The sequence below is a fragment of the Channa argus genome, chromosome 3 (genome assembly GCF_033026475.1).
Source record: "Channa argus isolate prfri chromosome 3, Channa argus male v1.0, whole genome shotgun sequence".
NCBI lineage: Eukaryota > Metazoa > Chordata > Actinopteri > Anabantiformes > Channidae > Channa > Channa argus.
In genome coordinates, this window is record NC_090199.1 from 26,823,189 (window position 1) to 26,844,692 (window position 21,504).

At 39.9% G+C, this 21,504-nt stretch overlaps 1 protein-coding gene across 34 annotated transcripts in view; it reads left to right on the forward strand.

The window, feature by feature from the left end:
• Nucleotides 1–21,504, forward strand: part of LOC137123971 (regulating synaptic membrane exocytosis protein 1-like) — a 58,176-nt gene that overhangs the window by 22,615 nt on the left and 14,057 nt on the right. For 20 of the 34 annotated variants that reach the window (XR_010913894.1, XM_067498450.1, XM_067498459.1 and 17 more), the window contains 14 exons: nt 8,302–8,600; nt 9,528–10,441; nt 13,938–13,978; nt 14,282–14,392; nt 14,561–14,660; nt 15,028–15,151; nt 15,583–15,629; nt 15,802–16,129; nt 16,237–16,408; nt 16,824–16,977; nt 17,202–17,258; nt 18,873–19,026; nt 19,778–19,900; nt 20,249–20,311. Coding sequence is in view for 33 of the 34 variants with exons in the window: in XM_067498450.1 (XP_067354551.1) it covers nt 8,302–8,600; nt 9,528–10,441; nt 13,938–13,978; nt 14,282–14,392; nt 14,561–14,660; nt 15,028–15,151; nt 15,583–15,629; nt 15,802–16,129; nt 16,237–16,408; nt 16,824–16,977; nt 17,202–17,258; nt 18,873–19,026; nt 19,778–19,900; nt 20,249–20,311 (2,687 nt within the window). In the remaining variant the exon portion in view is untranslated. Of the gene's footprint in view, nt 1–8,301; nt 8,601–9,527; nt 10,442–13,937; nt 13,979–14,281; nt 14,393–14,560; nt 14,661–15,027; nt 15,152–15,582; nt 15,630–15,798; nt 16,130–16,236; nt 16,409–16,823; nt 16,978–17,201; nt 17,259–18,872; nt 19,027–19,777; nt 19,901–20,248; nt 20,312–20,780; nt 20,859–21,504 lie in introns of all 34 variants that reach the window. The other 14 variants (XM_067498457.1, XM_067498466.1, XM_067498479.1 and 11 more) reach the window with 7 other exon arrangements.

Sequence of the window (21,504 nt, forward strand, 5' to 3'; positions counted from 1 at the left end):
TTTGTTAAACCCACCTAAATGCTATTGACATAGCACAGCTTTCTTTATATATTAGGTTAAATGAACAGGGGGAAAATAGCAATCTCCATAATTCTAATGTGAAACTAAAGGGAAAAAAATGCAGAGCTGACAGGACAAAGCAGATAGTAAAAGAGCATAGAAGAGCAGGGACCTGGCAACAGAAGAAGATTGGAGGCCGCCAACAAGATGGCTGAATTTTAACTTTAAAAAAGTTTAAAGTTTTTGCATTGTTGGAACTTTTAGTCCTGTCCAGTAGCTTCTCCAAACCCTAAGCACTTGACTTTAATGCCTCGACCTAACGTTAGCTTTAACGGTAGTAGCAAAATCAAATTTACCTGCATTTTAATCAGAACAATCAATAGTTGCGAACTAAAAATAGGATGCTTATGTTTGTCTACTTCTTTTAAACTGAAAATGTGGAAAAGCTGTCACGATTTGTGCTATTATTGTGTATTGGGCACAAAAAACATATACAAAATGTGTTATGTTTGTTTTTAAAGCGTTATACTTCCGACAGCTTGCAGTAACTTAACTTCTTATACTGTTTTTATATTAGAAATTAAAGGGTAGAAGAATATTTCATCATTTTATTAAAAGCTTCTGTACTATTTTGTTAATGAATCATGAAATCATGAAAGTTTTAGTATGTTAATGAAAGGCTAAGCTCTCTCTGAAGTGTGTGTAAGAAGCTGATGTCCTCTGTCAAGCTGCCCTGCGATTGCTGGTGCTATGACTTGTTAACGGCAGAGGGTTTGTTTATGTGTGTGTTTAATGTCAGCTCCAGATGGCTTTCAGAAATTGAATAAACTGCTGACAATCTGTCTTCCTTGTAGAGGAGCACTGCCTCCCAGTGGAGAGCAGGCATCTACTGGATTTGAAAGAAAACACACACACACATGCACACACACACTTACACTTTTCAAAAATAAGAAAACACAAAAATGTACATTCATGATTGTACAGTAGACTAAATCAAGAACACTCATCCCTCTTGCTCTGATGTTAACGATAATAAATTAGGGATTTTGATCTGGATCAAACAGACCTCTGTTGTTATTAGATTTGTCAAAGCAAGTCTTGCACATGCATCATTCTGCACAAGTGCATTTCTGAATTTTCATTTTCAGTTTATGTTTATTTTCATGTGTTCTTTCAATCACCAACCACAATACACACCTCGCACACACTTAGACAGATGCTCTGATTCACACTGATACAACCACAAAGAGTCTGGCTTCCTTTGCTTACTGCATCAAGCTGACACTGCACTTTTTATCAGAAGGGAGGATGCACTGCATAATCCCAATCATGTTTCTCAGTACTCGATGACTAACCCACTGTGTTCTCATCCTACTCACACTCCTCTCTTCTCGCACACCACTGTATCTGTAACAGCCTCTTTTATCTCAAGTATCTCAAGATTTTTTCGGTCCCCATTAACTTTAAACAAAATATGATTATAAACAACCCCAGTTCCAAAGGAGTTGGGATGATGTGTAAAACATAAATAAAAACAGAATGCATTTTTTTTAAAGTATCATCAACCCATATTATATTTACACTAGAAGATAAAAAAAAACATGTCAGATGTTAAAACTGAGACATTTTATAGTTTCCTGAAACATATTAGCTCATTTTTAATTTGATGGCAGCAACGCATCTCAAGACATTTGGAACAGGGGCAATAACTGTCTGGAAAAGCAATTGCTACAAATCAAAAACAAATGGAGGAGCATTTGACAACTACTTAGGTTAACTGGCAACAGGTCGGTGACATGACTGGGTGTAAAAGGAGCATTTCAGTGAGGCAGAGCCTCTGGAACGTAAAGATGGGCAGAGGTTCAAAAATCAGTGAAAACCGCAACTAAAAATTATGGAGTAATTAAAAAAATGAAAGTAAATTTAAAAAAAAAGATTTATTGTCATATGCAGACGATGAACATAGCAGTTACAATGTACAAACACCTCCTTCCACAGTAACAGAAATAAAATAATAGAATAGACAGTTGTAATAGTTACAGACAGTTGTTAAAAGAAGAGAGGGGTGCTACACAATGGTGAACATTGCCCTGTTCCAACTTTGCGTGTGCTGCCATCAAATTCAGAGTGAGCTAATATTTTCCATGAAATTGAAAAATGTCTCAGTTTCAACATCTGATACTGTATGTTGTTTATGTACCATATGGGTGCACATCGTTCCAACGTCTTTGGTTGCAGATCATGTTCCCCAGTAACTAGGGTCCCATATTGACAAAGTAAAAGATTACTAGAAAAGTTGTTCTCTTTTTACAAATGGTCAACATTTTAACCTTCCTCTTGTGTTAGGGTCGGCACCGACCCATTTTCAGTTTTAAATGCATAAAAAAACCATATACATTTGTTTGTTACATCAAGGCTTTTTGAATTTGTCAGTAACCTCTATTTCAACAAAATAAAAAACATTTAAAACTTCTAACTAAATTATGAAATGCTCTTATTAAAATTATGACATTTGTGATGTTAGGGTCGGTTTCGACCCACTGCTAAAAATAAGGTTATAAAGCAATATTTAGAGCAAAAACTGAAATAATAAGTGCACTGTCAGCCTAAACACTGACAGCCAGCTCCTCTCCCAATCATGTGAGCTTTAAGTGACTCTTGTTTTCCTGTATAGCTGCACAAATACAGAACAAACAAACAAACATGGACGCGTCCAGACGTGTGAATTCAGTATTGAATTGGTGACTTGCAGAGTTCACATCTCCAATTTACAGCTTCAAAAATGAGAAAGATTTTAAATGAGCCAAGTTCTGGATAGTATTTTTGGTGAAAATGAGGAAGTAAACACAGAGGAACAAAGCGACATGGATAAGCAGGTTTCTGAGGAGGAAGACAATGTAAAGTTTCATCCAGAAGAGACAGACACATCTGATGAGTCTGATAAGGAAGTCACCATTGAAGAATTTGCTGAAAGTCCAAAGATGGTAATATCTTTTGGAGGTCAGTACCTCATGATGCACATGGCAGGGCAGCTGCTGCAAATGTCATCAAAATGACCCCTGAAATCACAAGGTTTGCTGTGACGAGAGTCAGTGACATCAAGACATGTTTTGAGCTTTTTATGCCATTGTCACTAAAAAGAGTCATTCTTGCTTTGACAAACCTTGAAGGAAAAAAAAGTCCATGGTGACACGTGGAAAGACATTGATGAGGAACACCTAGATGCTTACCTTGGTGTTCTTCTTCTTGCTGGAGGGTACAGATCCTGCAATGAGGCCACTGATAGTCTCTGGGATGCATCAACAGACAGAAATATTTTTCGTGCAACAATGTCACTTATGGTATAAAAATCTGGGCAGCCTGTGATTCAAAAACAAGCTATGCCTGGAATTTATAGATTTACACAGGCAAAGTTGCTGGCGGCATCCCAGAGAAAAATCAAGGAAAACGTGTGGTCCTCGATATGACTACTGGACTGCAAAGTCACAATATCATTTGTGACAATTCTTTGTACCAGCTATGACCTTGGATAAGAGCTTCACAGGAGGAAACTTTTAGTGAAATTTTAGAGAAATAATTTTATTTTTTGGCTTTTCCTTGAAGTAAATGTATACGGGTCAAAACTGACCCGTAACACCATAGATTTTACTATTGTTAAAAATATTTAAAAAAAAAAAAAATGAGCAAAATTATTAAAGTGATGTGTTCTAACAACCCTTAATAATGGTAAGGTAACAAAACAATCTTGTATTTATTTATATTTTTCTATTGAGGTTCATTTTACAATGTTCTTATATTAAGATTGAGGGGTATAATGACAAAAAAAAGCCCCAAAAGGCCCACACCTAAAACATTAAAACTAATATTTTCATTGAAAAAGAAGCCTAACAAAGTAACCAACAAATGAGAAACAAATTAGATGAGAAATAATTGTTTTTTTGTGTATTTTACAGCTGATTTAGGACACGGGTCAAAACTGACCCGTTAACACAAGGGATGGAAACAGAAAGCTAACACAAGAGGAAGGTTAAAGAAACAGCTGTGCAACAATAACATTACATTCTGTATTGTCCCTGAACGCATCACAGCATCATAACACAGTACAGATTGCCACCAGGTGGCTAATGTTGTGGTTTCTATGGCAACCATATGGATTTTTTTTTTTTAATGTGAGGCTTGCACACAAAGTGCAAGTGCAGTGAAAGAGGGGAGGGGGATTAGGATGTCTGGCATTTCCAAGTCACTGAGGTAACATCACCTTTCCTTGGTTTTGTTTTGTTCCCTTCGCCTGCATTACTCTAGTTAGTTGACTAAAAGCAACATGCATGCAGCGAATGTCACTTTAAAATGTCACAAACGGGCTCCACATTTGCAACAAGGAGGGGTAAACACAAATCAAGTTCAGATGCTCAAATCAGTCGTTTATTTGAAATTAAAAAAAAAACTGATTAGATAAATACGGGGTGTTAGAAGAATCAGTACCAGTGGTGAAGTGCAATGTTTCAAAAAAACAAACCACAACCAATTAATGGGAAGTACAGGAGGGAGTCCCGAGACAATGAGAGACAGGATAGGTTGCTGTAATCTATGTTGTAATGACCACTACCTCCATCCGAGTACCTAAGGAAGAAAAACAAAACCACGAACCACCTGCCTGCGCTATGTTTGTACTCCCTCAATTTAATTGCTGACATGTAAGTGAAATTGGTCAGCAATCAGCAAGAAGGGCCAGAGAGATTCTAAACAAAACTCTTGGATGGCAAAACAATTTGAAGGCATATATAAAATTCTTTCCCACACTATCTGCTTATTAGCATTCATTTGTGCCTTACAAGCTGCCCACCTGTGTGTGAGGATGTCACAACATATTGCTTGTTTGTAGGTTTGATTATATGACTGCTTGTGTTAGTAGTACCCATATGGACTTAGACTAAATATTAAAAATGTGACTTTAAAGCTAAATTATCTTTACATTTTGCGTACAAAGAAAATTCTGACTAATCTCATTATCAACTTGAAAAATACTTACTCAGCAATTCAGACTTGACTCTCTCAAGCCAGTCAAAACACTGTTGGCTGTGAAATCAAAGCTTAACTTGATCATTTTGAGCGATAAAGAAGCAAGATGACTTCTCCATAATCTCTTTTAAAATAAGATCAGAAATGACCAACAACAACCAACAACAGCTCCGCTTTTATTTCAGCCTTCCTCACCATTGAATGCATTAGGCCTGCTTGAAGAGTTGATTTACTACCTTATTTGAGGAAATGGATGAGGAAATGATGTCTTGTGCGGTCGTCTTTTGTCCCACCATTCAGGATTTACTATTGCTCGAATGATGGCAGTTTACACCTAGCTGTGCCTCATATGTCAGTCTAAAGCATTCTGTGTGCCTGTGTGTGTGTATTGAAGGTGGGGTCACTGCACACATTCACTAAAAGCCAACCGCTCCCTCCCCACTACTCCACCACCCCTTGAGGCCGCCATCCATTCTCCCATTTGTGGAAAAGCTGATGTTCACACAATTCAGCCTAAATGAATGCTGTTCTTGCCATGAGCTGCTGTGCAACGCTGCTGCTGTTGGCAACACTGTGGCAGCAACACATGCCTTCACCGTTTTGTCAGCAGATGGATAGAGCGATGCTGTGGGCAGGAGGTGTAGGAAGTGGGGTACAGGATAGAGAAATGTAAGTGACAGATGTGTGGTGTCTTCGTTTGTTAAGTCAGCCGAGTGTGTCGGTTAAGCTAGAAGCTGAGGAGAGATAAAAGGAAATGCATGGGGAGTATAGGAAACAAAAGGGGAGGAGGAAAGTAACGAGAGGAGAAGACAGGAAATAAAGTGGGGAAAAAAAGTGGACAGAAATAAAAACAGTGGAGCAAAGGACAAGAAAAGGAAAGGAAAAGGGGAGAGGAGAGCAAACATGAAGGAAAACACTACCTAAATGCAAAGTAAACCTAAGATATAATATTTAATAATAATAATAATAATAATAATAACTAAAGAACAGGATAAAAGACAAACAAAAAAGAGAGAGGAGCAGAAGGGAAAGAGAAGCAAAAAATAAAGGAAAGGAAAATGAGACACAAAAGGCACAAAATCGAGAGAAAAGTAAGAATGAGAGAAACAGAATAACAAAAAAGGGAAAAAACATCGAAATCTATGTCCAAATTCAGATCGGAGACTCTTGTTAAACGCAGTGGCAACTCAAGGCATTTGAAATGTCATTTCTGTAATTTGTCTTTTTTTTTATTTACTGTCATTGTCACACAGTGTTTCTCTTTTCCTGTGTGTTACAGGCACAAATACACACATACACACATAGACAAACACGCTGCTTTGTCCCCCTTTCCCTCCCTGCCTCTTCACCGTGATCTGGTTACCATGGAGAGGAACATTTTTAGGCAGAAGGAGGTTGACATTATTACATGACAGAGATGGCACTGCTTACTTTACACACATGTACACACACACACACACACACACACACACACACACACACACACACACACACACACACGCACAAGTCTTGCCTACAGGCAAACACCTACGCCTCTATTTTCTACACAAGAAGGTTTCAGAAGTGTCCTACATACCTATGTATACTGTACAGACACACTCTTGCTGGACCATGTCGTAAGGCAGCGGGATGAACTTAAGGTGACACTAGACTAAGCTGTCTCTAAATGGAGAGAGCTGATTGGTTGGTGTGGATGGGGGTCTGTCATTTTGCTCTGGCTGGTCTAGCGACAAGCACTAGTGCAAATATACATGTCACACATATTGTAGTATAGTGTGGAACTTTTCCATATTATATACATAAACACACACACACACACACACACACACACACACACACACACACACACACACACAATTAATTCCCCCTACAGTATCATTTGGGTTATTCAGGAACGCAAAGCACAATCGCTATAGTGAAGGAGAATATGTATGATGTTTTTAGTGTATGTCCATTTATATTTATTTCCATTTATTTATAATTTCATTATTGTTTACTACATCCATCTGTTGGTCATGTAGATTTCAAAGCACACAATATGCAGGTGTAGCAACAGAGTGAGATCTGTTATTAATGTCTTATTCTGATCACAGAACACACAAATCTCTGAACAGTCCCATGATGCTCTGACTCCAGGATTGAGCTTGTAGATTAGCACTGACTTACTAACACACATGCTGATTGAACCTCCACACTAGGGCTCATTCTTGTGTGAAATGTTATGTATTGATGATCAGGGTTGGAAATCATAAGTCAGCAAATGAGACGATCATTAACATGCGTGTAGCTGGAGCACAGGGACGGAATTGGCACATTTGGCTGCGTAAATATTGCTTTACATAAAGTAGCTTATCCCATCATGCAGTGGGAAAGATGGGAGAAGGGGGTTGGGGCATGTGGGTTTAATCTCTAACCTGTATAGTTCGGCCTCGGAGGGATGATGGAGGACGGAAGGGGGGCTATAGTTTAGAAGTTATGAATTGTGCGTCAGCTGATGATGAGTTGAATAATGGCGAGAAGCTAAAAGGATTACTGGCCACTGCTAGTCTGCGGCCCCTCAGCTGAGGTAAAGGCGAGGTGGAGAAAGACAGAGAGGGACTGTTGAGATTGTATTGTGTGGTCGACAGCTGTGGGCCATGCGGGCAGCTGATTTACTTTAGATTAGTCTGGACATGCGCCAACTAGGATTCAATCAGCCCATGATGAACGTGCTTTGGCATCCTGAAAGCTAACTGCCACTGACTGCTTTAACTATCCCCCCTAGCTGTCAAGAAGTAACATTTTGGGATTCCCTGAGGTGTTTCGTATTGAAATTCCACGCGGTAGAATACAACGGACGACTTTGTTTCATTTCTTTTTTTTTTTTTTTTTTTGCACTGGATTTATTCTCGGAAAAATAAACCATTGGGATTATGAATACGGAGGGAGACAAATCCTGTTTTTGTGCTGCCGAAGGGATGTGATTTTCAGTAGCGACGGATACATGTGAGTATTTGATGGATGCGGGAAAAAGAATCGCATTTTATCATAGCGACAGAAAATGACTGCCTACACGTGAACACACAATGTCCTGGGATATAATATACTTATGTATATAGTATAAATAAATAGGAAAAAAGTAGTCTTTATTATGTTTTTTTTTGTGGAGAAAAACTGACAGAGACTGTCACTGGCATGCTTAACCATGTTTTTGCCATATGTAGGTATTTTTTGTAGTTAATGTTTTTTTACAATATTGCAGAACCAAGATCGTGAAAACGCCTCTCTTTTCAACCCCTGTAGGTTATGTGGGTTTGCAACCTGTGCAGAAAGCAGCAGGAGATTCTCACCAAATCAGGAGAATGGTTTTCGGGATCGGGGGCGCGGCCCGGCAGCCTGGGCACCTCCTTAAACGATCCTGCCACGGGAGGTGAAGCCCAACGGGACAGGAAGCTACTCCGCTCCAAGTCCCAAGCCCCACCTTCCAGTGCCAACGCCAACGCTGGGCCAGACGGGACACAGCCACCCACCGGTGTCACCGTGGCCAAGGGTGCAGACACCATGCCTGGCTCACGTTCCCAAAGTGAACCACCTCGAGAAAAGTATGACATGAAAAGATACACATGTTGTGATGATAGTGTTTTTCTTCTTTCTGCTGCATTATGTGTTACTGTAGGATGCTGACACGTACTATGACTTTTTTTTTTTTTTTTAATTTTCGACTTGCTTCAATTACTTTAGTTTAGGGTGTAAAAGTACATTAATGTTCCTTCCACCTGGCTTCACTGTAATAAAATATTTCACTGCTTCTAGCTGAAAAACTCCTACAGATGACATCACAGGGCGAGATTTCATCATTAGGAGTTCAGATGATGTCATCTGGAGGAGCTCTGAAAAAGCAGGTTGACCATGATTACAAACTCCATAGTGTGAGCGACAATATAACATAATCTGAACTAAAAGGTCCTTCAAGTGATGAGGTTTTTTTCAGCTAGAAGTAGAGAGATATTTTGATATAGGGAAGTCAGAGGGAAGTTTAATGGCATTTATGTACATGTACACGTTCAAAATCAATTAAGTTGTCCTATACCATATTGGAATTGCAGGATAAGAAGCATATATGCTTAAACTATAAAAGCTAGGAATTCTGCGAGTGTTGGGACCAGCTTCTTACGGTATAGTGGCTGCTGTTGTTTTTAATCCTGGGGTTAAAAAAGAACAGATCTGTGTCTGTTGTAGCTTAACCGGGAGTCAAGCCAGGTCACAGGTTTTAGTCTCAAGAGTTCTTTGATTCAGCCGATATGTCTTTATTAGCTGGCTGAGTTAGGTAACGATCGATTCGGGTCTCATGTATTACATATTTGTATTTACTCAAAAGAAAGCCTTGACATAATTTCAATGTTAAGCGCATTTAAACTATTTCTTACAACTGTAGCTCACCTGTCGTAAATGAAATAATGCATCAGTGACTATGTTTTTGTCTGCACACCATATGCTACATTTGTATGATGAATAACATTATTATTCAGGAAAAGACCAGTTTCCCTGCATGAACAAAATGGTAAGGGAAGCATGGGACGTGGCAATGGTCGGAGGCCTGCCGGGAAACTGCCATCTCAGTCATCCCTTGATGAACGGATTAACGCCGGGGACAGAGGAGAAAGACGACTTGGAGACGGACGGGGGCTGGAGAAGATCCATTCCCAGGACCACGAAGACAGGGAGGAAAACTTAGGTCGCTCAGAAACACACCGGAGACGCCCAGAGGATGAGGAGCAGAGAGAGCGACAGCGTCGTGAGGAGGAGTTCCAAAATCGTTACCGTAGTGATCCCAACCTGGCGAGGTACCCGGTGAAACCACAGAAAGAGGAGCAGGAGATGCGCATGCATGCTAAGGTGTCCAAGGTACGTCATGAACGACGACACAGTGATCTGGCAATCAATGAGGTCGGACTGGGGCCTGGGGAAGGAGGAGGTGGCGGAGGTGGAGGAGGCTGTGCAGGAGAGGTGCCTGATAACCGTCTGGCTAGGAGAGGTGGACTTGGGGAGGGAGACCGCAAGGCCCTCTTGGAGAACCACCGAGCCTACTCTGTGGATAGGACCGCGGGGGTTGGAGGGGGACCTACAACTGCCGGAGGTGGAGTGAGATCAGGGCCCCAACCTGGGGGCCAGGTGCCTCCAGACTGGGGCCAAAATAAGGTTCGCCCAGAGCCATGTAAAACACGGACACCACGCGACAAAGGTGAGGATAACCTGCTCAGGAAGGACTCTCAGAGTTCGGACCAGTCGGAGTCTCTGCGGCCGCTCCCCCCTCGGTCATACAAGAGCAAGCGCGGAGTCAACAAGAGGCAGATGTCCATCAGCAGCTCAGAGGAGGAGGGCGGCTCCACGCCTGAGTACACCAGCTGTGAGGACGTGGACATGGAAAGCGTCAGCGAGAAAGGTCAGTCAGACAGATGTGCTCACTCCGATAGCTCGCACGTTGCTGTCACCCATTTCCTTAGATTAAACATTGTTCCTTATAGTTTTTTTGTTGAAACGACCTTTACTTTCAGTCTCAACCATCAAAACTTGGTCATAAGCTTCAGGGGCTCTCACCTATCTCATATGCTCATCTATACTTAATCTCCAGTCGATCTAACTTAATTATAAAAGACCTTTATTTGGTCTCTTTATTTTTTGTTTTCTCATTAACTCTCGTTTTCATGCTTTTCTCATGTGAAAGATTTTCTTTCTTCTAGTAGAATTGCCATGATGTACAAAAAAAAAAAAGAAAGAAAAAGAAAAAAGCAAGAGATATTGTGGATCATAAGATTATTCTAATACCAACACATTCTAAATTCGGACTGTAAAACTATACGATAAGTGATAGGATGAAGCAGCACCCAGCACACAGTGCATTACTAGCCCTATGTGTCATCTAAACCTCTGCGCTGTGCTAAACCCTGCCGCTCTCAGGACAGCTTTCATTTGTTTGGAGAGTCCGTGTGATTTAGGCCAGCAGATTTGGGGAATTAGGTCAGTGGCTCCTTTGCTATGTAATGCTTCGCAAACAGCCAGCTGCACCAGCCGACCGCGGATCACCAGCTAAAATCAAGCCCGGTGGTGGCTGCATGCTGCATTGTTACTGCTAGCAACTTGGCACCTCGCCGCCGTTGCAGCAACAAAGCTAGGCTATGCTAAAACAAGCTGTGTGAGAGGGTTTGAGTTTAAAACACATTAGGCTACGTAGCGTTAGCTGTGCGCTATCAGCTTATCTCTCTCACTGGCTACAGAAGGGGCCTCCTCCAGATGTTTAATCCAGATTACTATAACTCAGAGACTGGTAATGGGTAGATGGTGTGGATTGGGATTATTAGCTGTTTTAAACACTCTTTAGCTTGCTGGGCTACAAAACAGGAAGTCTTCTTTACACACATTTTTGAAAGTAAGCTTTGCAGGATAACATGCTGTAAATATCCCTGTTTAGATACACAATTTTAAGCGAGATGGCTAAAATAACACGGGGTCAGGTCCACGGTTTCTATTTTTAAAAAGCAGCACTTTAGTGCTCTAAACCGTTTCTCGGTTCCAACTTTGTTGAGATGTGTTGCTGCCATCAAATTCAAAGTGAGCTAATATTTTCCATCAAATGGTTAAATTCTAAAAAAAAAAAAATTCTATTTTTGAATAGACGAGTCGATGAGATTTGCAAATCATTGTATTGTTTTTTGTTACGTTTTCACATCGTCCCAACTTCTGTGGAAGTGGGGTTTTGCTTCTTAAGGCTGTCACACATGGCTCTGAAAAACAGATCCTCCTAGATTAAAAATAGGAAAAATGAGAGAATGAGAAACAATAATAGGTCGTTTTAAATCCACAAAGTGTAAATGTGTCCACCGGTGAGAACAATGTTGACATTGTCCTTGAGAGACATTTGTGCGTCTATATGTAAAAGTGTGTAACTTGTTGGAGAAGCTTCCACGATGTATATGTGAAATTTAGCCACAATATCTTAGATATTTCTTCCCATGTCTTTTTGCTTAAAGCAGGTCTAATCCAGTGAGAGCAAACATGGTTTTGGTTGAGCGCTGAGCATTTACATTATTTGTTGTGTTTGTTTTAGATTTTGTATAGTTTTTGTTAGTTTTTTTTCTGGATGAGGAATAAATGGCTGGAGGCTGGAGCTAATTTGGAAGCACGTTAAATTGCAGAACCACTGATAGCTGCTAGATGCTGTCTTTGAAAAGATCACTGGCTTCAACAGGAAAAAAAAATCAAAAAGTCTCAGTGTCTCTCTAGATGTAACAGATGATGTCTAGATGTTTCATTTTCCAGAATCGGAATTTTCCAGGATACATTATGGTCTCGGTGACTCAACTTGAAAATTACGTGTACTGGTGGTAAAGTGTTGACATTGTGGCTGGATTAAAAAGATTTTTAGTCTCTCCACTACACTGACTCGGTACTTTCTATTCTATAAATAGTAGCGTGTCTGCATCATGTTACCATTTTTAAAACAACTGGTTTAATTGGTTAGTCTAAAGTAAATTCACCACTGATTATTAAAATGAATGGAACAAGCGACTGAATGTGCACTTAAATGATCAAATTATAACAAAGTGCATGTTGCTTTTTTAAGGAAGCTTTTTTATGCCGAAGGTGAAGTTGTTTTTTATTGCCATTGGTGGACTAGCAGATGGAGCAGAAGAGCAAAGTGGGCTCTGTGAGGCACAAGCACTCTTGTTTATATATACACACACACACACACACACACTTTTTCAAGAACAATACTACATTAACACCTGGAAAGAGCTCATGCGTTGATGTAGCATCAGTTAGAAGAGCAGCTCAGATTTTGTAATCTGCCTAGCACGTTCATCCTCTAAAACCCAAAAGGCTGAATCAGCAGTTTAAACTGTGGACTCAGCATTTATTCCTTTCTAGCATCCTCGGTGGACTTTCAGATTTCATATTAGCAGTGCTGGAGTCATGTCTACTGAACCTCTTTTCTATGATCTCCATCACACATGATCTTATTGGCCAATCTGTCATTTTCCATTTGGTTCCTTCTCTGAATATTGCTACAGGTGTTAAACAAACATCAGTGAATGCTTTGCTGGAACCTTTTATATCCTTGAAATTAAAGACCCTCTACCTTCCATTAGCTCTTTGAAATCTCCCTCTTATGTCATCTTGGTGTTGTTTCATTCCTGGGGTGAAATAATGACCATCAGCCTCCTCTGGTTTGATGCTGGAGTTGCCTGCCTAGACTCTCACCAGCCATCCGTCAGTGTTAATGAGAGCTGGGATACTCTGACAGCCACTGGTGTCTCTGTCCCTAGCCTGACTCTGGCATGAGTTTTTGACGGGGCAACGTAAAGAGCAGGAAATTAGTAGTTTAGGAGTTTTTTTGCTGTGGTTCTTGAATGAATATGGTCCCCTTTTGATATAACTTATATTTCTTTATGGCTCCTTTTCCTTCTATTTATTGTGTATTGGTCAGAAACAGAACATATACTGAAGGGAATTTACTGAATTGTTTGTATATTGGTTGTATTAGCGGGTGCATTTTGGAATTAAACCTTTTCTCTTTCATTTTATTGGTTAATCAAAGAGTCAGTCAATAAATCAAGAAATACACATTACTCACTTTACCCAGCAAAGTACATGTTGTCAAAATGGACATAGTCTGTACGGTTTTATGCCAAAATCACTGTACTTTAGGACAATGCCAATGCCCAGGAGAACATAGTGTATACGAGATCTCTTTACAAAAGGTGTCACATGACAAAACATGTAAATGGATTTATGGAGTTAAATGGTGTGAGGTCCCCACACACCACTTGACAAATACATTCTTCCTATCATTTAATTAGAGACATGTCTTTTTTCTGCCAGTCTCCCACACCTGGAGTAAACTGTACATTAAATTCCCCACTTTCTTCTTCCTCCTGCAGGTGACTGGGACTGTCATCCTCTAGATCCTGCAGTGTGGCATGTAAGTCTTGGCAAAACGTGACAGACTCAGTGTAACTATTCTACTTCTCTGGCTGCTTAACTTAACTATGTTACATATTAACTATATATTACAGTACTTCTCACATGCGGACACAAACTAAGTGCATTAATACAAATAGTTATATTCAAAATTAGTTGTGTATGAAAGCTTTATCAAAACACCAGGATTTGAAAAAGAAAATTTTACATTAAGATTTACTTCATTTCCCCCCCATCTTTACATACCTTATACCTGCCTTTATGAATGGGTCTGTCTTTACTACTGTGTCTCTGGTCCCTGTAGCATCCCGTTACATGGCAGCCATCTAAAGAAGGCGACCACCTAATTGGACGCATCACGTTAAGCAAGAGGTCAGCCATGCCCCGTGAGGCCGGCTCCCTTCTTGGCCTAAAAGTAAGCAGAAATGTGTTTTTCCTTAATTTTCCAGTGTTTGCTTCTGATTTGGTTTGCACTCCAGTAGCTGTTAAACAACTAGTGCATCCTGCAGGGAATAGATGCCACTGAGCCTCCCCGCATGCACTTTGGTTTCTATTTGTTCTCCTGTTACTGCTCTGTGTTCAGGTGGTAGGAGGGAAAATGACAGAGACAGGGAGACTTGGGGCCTTCATCACCAAAGTCAAGAAAGGCAGCCTGGCAGATGTCGTGGGCCACCTGCGAGCAGGTGCAAACATTTTCTTTTTAGCAGCTAGTTTGTGTGTCTTTAAACAATAATGGCCTTATTGGGGAGCTGCTTTTTTTTTTAAATTTACAATTACATGCATATAATCAGAGTATTTGTTTTTGTTTTATGTAATATCCTGGTGATAAATAGTGTAGAGAACCCTTGAGAAAATTTTTGATTTACTCAAATAAACTGTTCCCGAAACAGTTTAATTCTTTTTTTTTTTTTTTTTTTTTTTAAAGAAAAAAAATTACGGTTGTAAAATACCTGTATGCTTAGATTTTGTAAAAAAAAAAAAAAAAAGTAAAATTTCAGTTTGAATTTAGCGCCTATTGGTTTTAAAGTCTGTCGGCCATCTTGATTGCAGGTGACGAAGTGCTGCAGTGGAATGGGAAGTCGTTGCCAGGAGCAACAAAAAAAGAAGTTTACAATATTATCCTTGAATCCAAGAGCGAACCTCAAGTAGAAATAGTAGTTTCAAGACCTATAGGGTAAGTTTAATGTTATTAAATAGAAGCATTAAAGTACCTAAGATAAAGCATTGATTTCTTTTCTGACATTTTTGATATGTCTCCTTCCTTCATCTAAAAGCTCTATCCACCGAATTATGTCCAAAAACTTCTTGAGAAAAGTATATAGAGCATATCAGTAAGTAATGCTGATTTAATGGGTGGAGTCTTTTCTCCTGACGCTTTCCCAGAAATCCTTGAAATCCAACCATCAAAATTCCTTTTTCTAGCTGTCCCATTCTCCTGTACTGCCTGCCATGTTTAATATGTGAAATGTATTTGATCGAGTGCTCTTACACAACCATACAGTACGAATTTCCTTCCCTTACTTATTTTGAGATAAATACATATGAATGAGTGTGTCTTTAAATTGCGTGTTTCCAATACACTGTTGCGGCTGCTGCTTTTTGTAGAGACATCCCAAGAATCCCAGAGTCATCCCACCCTCCTCTAGAATCTAGTAAGTGTTTATATGGGTGGTTTTATTGGCTATATAATATTATTATTGTTTACTGCTTATGTAAGTAGCTTCTGGGGAGAAACACACACTTTACGCATTAAATTTTACTTTCATTCCAAATCTGAAAGCTTGTTGTGATTTTTTGTGGTTGTGCTTTCCCATCCCTCAGCAGGTTCCAGTTCCTTTGAGTCGCAAAAGATGGACCGTCCATCTATATCAGTGATGTCCCCTACCAGTCCCGGGACTCTCCGAGACCTTCCTCTGGTTCTGCCTGGACAGCTCTCTGTGAGTATCTGCAAAAAGGTGAATGTGAATACACCGATACTTCAGTTATTGATAGAGATTAACTTCCTTCACACTTTGTTACAGGTAAAGCTGTGGTATGACAAAGTGGGCCATCAGTTGATAGTCAACGTCCTTCAAGCCATAGACCTGCCCCCTCGACCAGATGGACGACCTCGGAATCCCTATGTCAAGATGTACTTCCTGCCCGACAGGAGGTCGGATCATAGATCTACTTATAGATTTACCATTGTAGAGGTGGTTATTTTAAATAAAATTGGCTGTGAGACATAATCTTATGTGTGTGTTTATGCCTGTAATCTAGTGATAAGAGTAAACGGCGGACTAAAACAGTAAAGAAGAGCGCTGAACCCAAGTGGAATCAGACCTTCATATATTCCCACGTTCATCGGCGAGACTTCAGAGAACGTATGCTGGAGATTACTGTCTGGGACCAGCCTAGAATCCAGGAGGAGGAGAGTGAATTCCTGGGCGAGGTGAGTGACACAACCTCTTTTATATATTATTACTGCATTTTACGCTGCTATTGCTATTAAACAGCCTTTTTTTTTTTTTTTTTTTTTTGCAACACTGTCATAGGGGTTTTCTGAACTCTGAATAATTAATGTTTTGTAAAACACCATAAGTCAATCGTTATGCAAGTTACAATTTGGGGTAAAGATGTAGTGATTTTAACTTGTGGAATACTAGCGCATAATTCCTCAGGTTTCAAAATTGAAAAAGTCAAACTAAAGACACATTCAATACTTCAAAAAGGGACAAAAGTTATTTATGAGTTGTCACGTGATGTTTAATGTTGGTACCTCTTGGGGGGAACCTCCAGAACATCTGTACCTCCTTTGCTCGCTCATGCCCTCTTGGGTTCATCCTTTCTTCTTTCTCCTCCTGTAGATCCTGATAGAGTTGGAGACGGCCTTGCTGGATGACATGCCTCATTGGTATAAGCTCCAGACACATGACGTCTCCTCTATACCTCTGCCACAACCCTCCCCGTACCTCCCACGCAGACAAGGCCACGGAGACAGCCCCAGCAAGAAACTACAGAGTATGTCTGCTCATATACAAGTACAAGTAGTGTACTGTGCATATCTAAGCGTGTGTGTATAATTTACCTACCTATTTTGTGAACATACAGTATGTTTGAGTGTATGGTTGCTAACCTTTCCTTTACTGAGCCTCTTTTTTTGTCTCCCAGTGTGGGAGACTATCAGCAGTACCTCTCAACCTTACCCTCTCCTGTGTGTGGTGTATGTGTATGTATGTGTGCAGGGTCTCATCGCATCATTGATACAGAGTTTGATGATGGTTTGATGGTAGTGCCTAAAGGTGGGTGGGGGGCATGATTGCTGAGTATTTCCTCGTAGTAGCTTGTAGGTGTCCAGCACTGGGTGAGAGAAGCATCTTCTTGCATCCTACCTCCATCAATTTTGTCCCATACGTTTCAACCTCCTTTTGGTTTTGGAGTAGAACAAACTGCATATAAATTAAAATAATTAATCTTTGCTGTGTCAGCAAAAGGCAACTCTCGGGCCATTCATCATGTTGCTACTGGGCTGCAGAACTGTACAGCTTTTATACTTCTGCAGTTCACTGAGGCTGCAGTTTCTCCTCTTCTGCTGGGCCGTAGAAACACTGACGCATTCAGTGCATGTTTGACTGTAGAGCTACACTGCCTCACTCCCATTCCACTGAGTCTCCTGCCATTCTCCTGCATGCTTCTAGTCCTGCCTGGAAGCTTCTTACTTTCCTGAAACGACGCTGAACGTGTAAACGCTGAATTTGTGTTATTTTCAATACTTCAATGATTACAACTGTTTTGTTGTTTGACTGTTTCTGCTGTGGCCTAATTTCCTGCCAAGAATATTAGGAAATTGACCATAGCTTGAAAATGAGCTTACTCTCGATAGCTGTAAATGATTTGACAAGCCGACGTAAGAAATTTAAAATCTCATTGTCTATGAAGTAGGTAATAAAACATAGTTGTCAGATTCCTGCTAAATGTGACAAAATACTGTTTAAATAGATGTTTTGTACCAGAACACATTGAGAGTTCAAGCTACTGCAACATCCCCAGTTATATTTTATTATTTTATGCACATGTGTATATGATACATAATGTGCAGAGGAGGTAGAAGTACACAAACTAAATGTTCCAGTAAAAACGCAAGTATTGACTAAAGACTTTCCACTACTAAGTACCACTTTAAATCTTTTACTCCAGTAATGACTACAATAGAGATTATCTACATTTTACTCACAGTACAAAAGGAAAAGTACTTTACTAAATACATTTTATAAACAATCCTCAAATTGGTAATTATGGCAAAACATGTAGGTGGAGGTGATTTTAACCACAATATGTGCTCAGAGGTCATAAACCCATAATAATATATCGGCATTTATTCACAATATTTTTACAAAAAATATTAATTAGCATTAGAAACACCAAGTGGTAATAATGTTTTGGCATATTGGTGTTATTTGTACAGTATTTCTGTCTTTATCTCTAGACTAACTCAGTGCTGCTGCGGTGTTTAAATGGCCCTGAAGGGGTTAAGAGTCTGATATCCAGCACTCCACAATGATTAAAGCAGATCTCAGGTCTGACAGAGACATTGCAGAAACAGTCACCTCCAAGCTCACATGACTAGCTAATATAATCACTAGCTAGTCATTTCTCTGTAAAACATCCCAATGTGATGTTCTACAGTCTGTAAGAGAATGGCGGCTGTAGCGCAAGTCAGTAGCACCACGCTCACAACTTGTGCATCCTTATTAAAGGACACACTGGACTAATGTGTGGATGTGTGTGTTTCTGTGTGTTATATCCCTAAAAATTCATAAATCAACATACATGTTTGGATGAATATGTGTGTGGGTGTGTGTGTGTGTGTGTGTGTGTGTGTATGGCCCCATACTGCATCTCTGTGCTGTATGTAGGTGCAGAGCGTAACTCCAGAGACAGAGAGCGAGGCAGTACACTGGCTGTGCCTGAACAGCAGCGACCTGTCCAGCACCGCTCCCGCTCTGTGTCTCCCCACAGGGAGGACTCCTGCAGGGCCCGGTCCCGGCCTGCACATGTGCCCATGCAAAGGTTGGTATCACCATTGCTATGTTACCTGGTTAGCTTTCAGTAGGATCTGTGTTGCTAGTGGTCAATATCTATAATACAGTATGAATGACTGTATAGTTTATGAAATTACATGGTTATCTGAAAAGTGTTATTTTTTTTTCACAAAATTATCTCAGCTGATTAAAAGGTTTACAGCAAAGACAGGAAGCCTATTTGAAGAAGTTTATTGAACACGTTTAAGCAGAAATAAAGTCAGTGTAAGAATTGATTGTATATTGCCCCCTTGAGTAAAATGTATATTTGTCTGGTAGTACACAATATGATACACTACAAGGTATTTATTATACAAAACAATATGATACTATACAGTGCAATGGATTTGATATGATACAATTCAGTATGGTACAATATAAAACAAAATAAAATTGTATGAAACATATGATAGGATAAGATACAATACATGTGAAATAAAATAATATAATACAAAAGAGGAAGATACAATGCCCCAAAAAATTATATGATCAACATGAAAAAATATAACAGAAGTTAATTTTCAGTTTTATTTAGCATCTCAGCACTGCATACAAGCCTTCTTGCATATGTTTTAAGTGAAAACATTAACTGAGAAAGCGATGGACATGTGCTTAAAATCATTTAGAATTTATTTTCTGTCAGATCAAAACAAAACTAAGAAAGGACAGATTGAATCATCATAATCACTAACTATGGACCAAGATTAATACCATAATTCATTGGAGGTTTTTGTTTTCAGGAGTTTGGATGAGATCCACCAAAACCGCCACCACTCCCACTCCCACTCCCCCTCCCGGTACCACGACTCCCACTTGGAGCACCAGCGCTCCGGTGATTCAGACTACGAGTACTCTGAGGACAGGTAACCTGTTGGAGCTTCTGAGAACTGTCAGGGGTGTCGAATGAGGAGGTTGTGACATTGTGTTTTTCTTGAGTTTTTTTTTTTTTTCTTTTTAAACAAAACATTTACAAGAACAAACAATTTTTTGCTAATACTACTAACAGTGTGAATCTAGTCATTGCAACATACTGAGTCTGTGAAATCATTTTGTATTGTTGGAACGCAGATTTAATTGAAATCTCACAATTATAATTTCCTGGTTTCTGTCATTCATACACTCATGTTGCCTGTCTGAGTTGCCATCCTCTTCTGTTGTGTTTTTTCTCGGGTCCTTTTTCATTTGTTCACCCATCGTCATGGCAATGACAGTGAGGTCCTGGAGATGCACAGGTCTATCCGGGGTGGGAGTGCCGAGTGCCTGCACACGAACAGGTAAAAAGAAAAAACAAGACGACAACAACCACTCAGCTTTCTTTTAATAAAATATGGTGTTTTCCTCATCATTTCCATCGGACTATACTTTAACAACTTCATCTTAACACACTTCATTTTGATATTTGTGATGCAAATAGTGTGTTGATTATCTTGAATAATTCTGGGGTGTACATCTGCTTCTTTACAACAACCTGAGCACAAGTTCAACATATCACATCATATGGCTGTAGTTGTAGCACACTCATAAATCCATGTAAACCTACAGTATTGTCGTTCATCACAACTGCCTTGTAGACAACACGTAACATGCATCAGAGTACAGGCTCAACGCTGTTAAGCTGCTCTGTGGCTGATCTCAAAGACAGCAATTCTTTTGGTGGATTTTTATTTTATTTGATCACTTACAGAAGCTTGTGTGCTTTTCTTGGTCTTATTCTATGTCCATGATCTCCATTTACACAACCAGGGGCATAGGTAGATACAGCAACACACTCCCCCCCAAAATGCCCCTGTTAGTAAATGGTATCCATAAAGACATTTACAGGTAAGCGTTTAAGCGTAAAAGGTGTTCATGCGTGACATTCTCAGTGCCTTTCCAGCTTTTTCCCAGACTCATTTGTGGAATTGGTGGGCCATTTAGTTGCAGCAATGTGCTCTCGGTGCAATAAATGCCCATATGTCTCGCGGACCACTGTGCTGCTTGTGCTTGCTCTGGTCGGAGTATGTGCCAAGTTGCTTTGTCATGGCATCTCATTTGCTAGCTGTTGTGCTGTTGTGTTGCTTCTCCCTCTGTGTTATGTAATGTGCCCAATCTGTGTTTTTACATATTGATATTGAAAATCAAATATACTCTTCTTGCCGTTTTCAAGACACGTTTTCAGACTCATTTGGTAGAGTAGGTAAGGTAGCGTTTCTAAGTAGCAGCTAAATAATAGGAAGTCACCGATGCAGTCATGGGAACCTGGCCATCTGGTCTGTGACAGACGGGTGCCATTAATATGTTGTGTTGACAAGATATGTTGTCAGATATTCAAACTCACAAAGTAAACAATGAGCAACATGGACATGGTGAAAGTAACAATGAGAATTTGGTAATTTCCATCTTTAGTCCTTATATGCAGCACGGAAACTTTTTTTCTAGTAAAGCTAATAGTGTGTAACACAGGTAGACCAGAGAAATCTCACTTCGT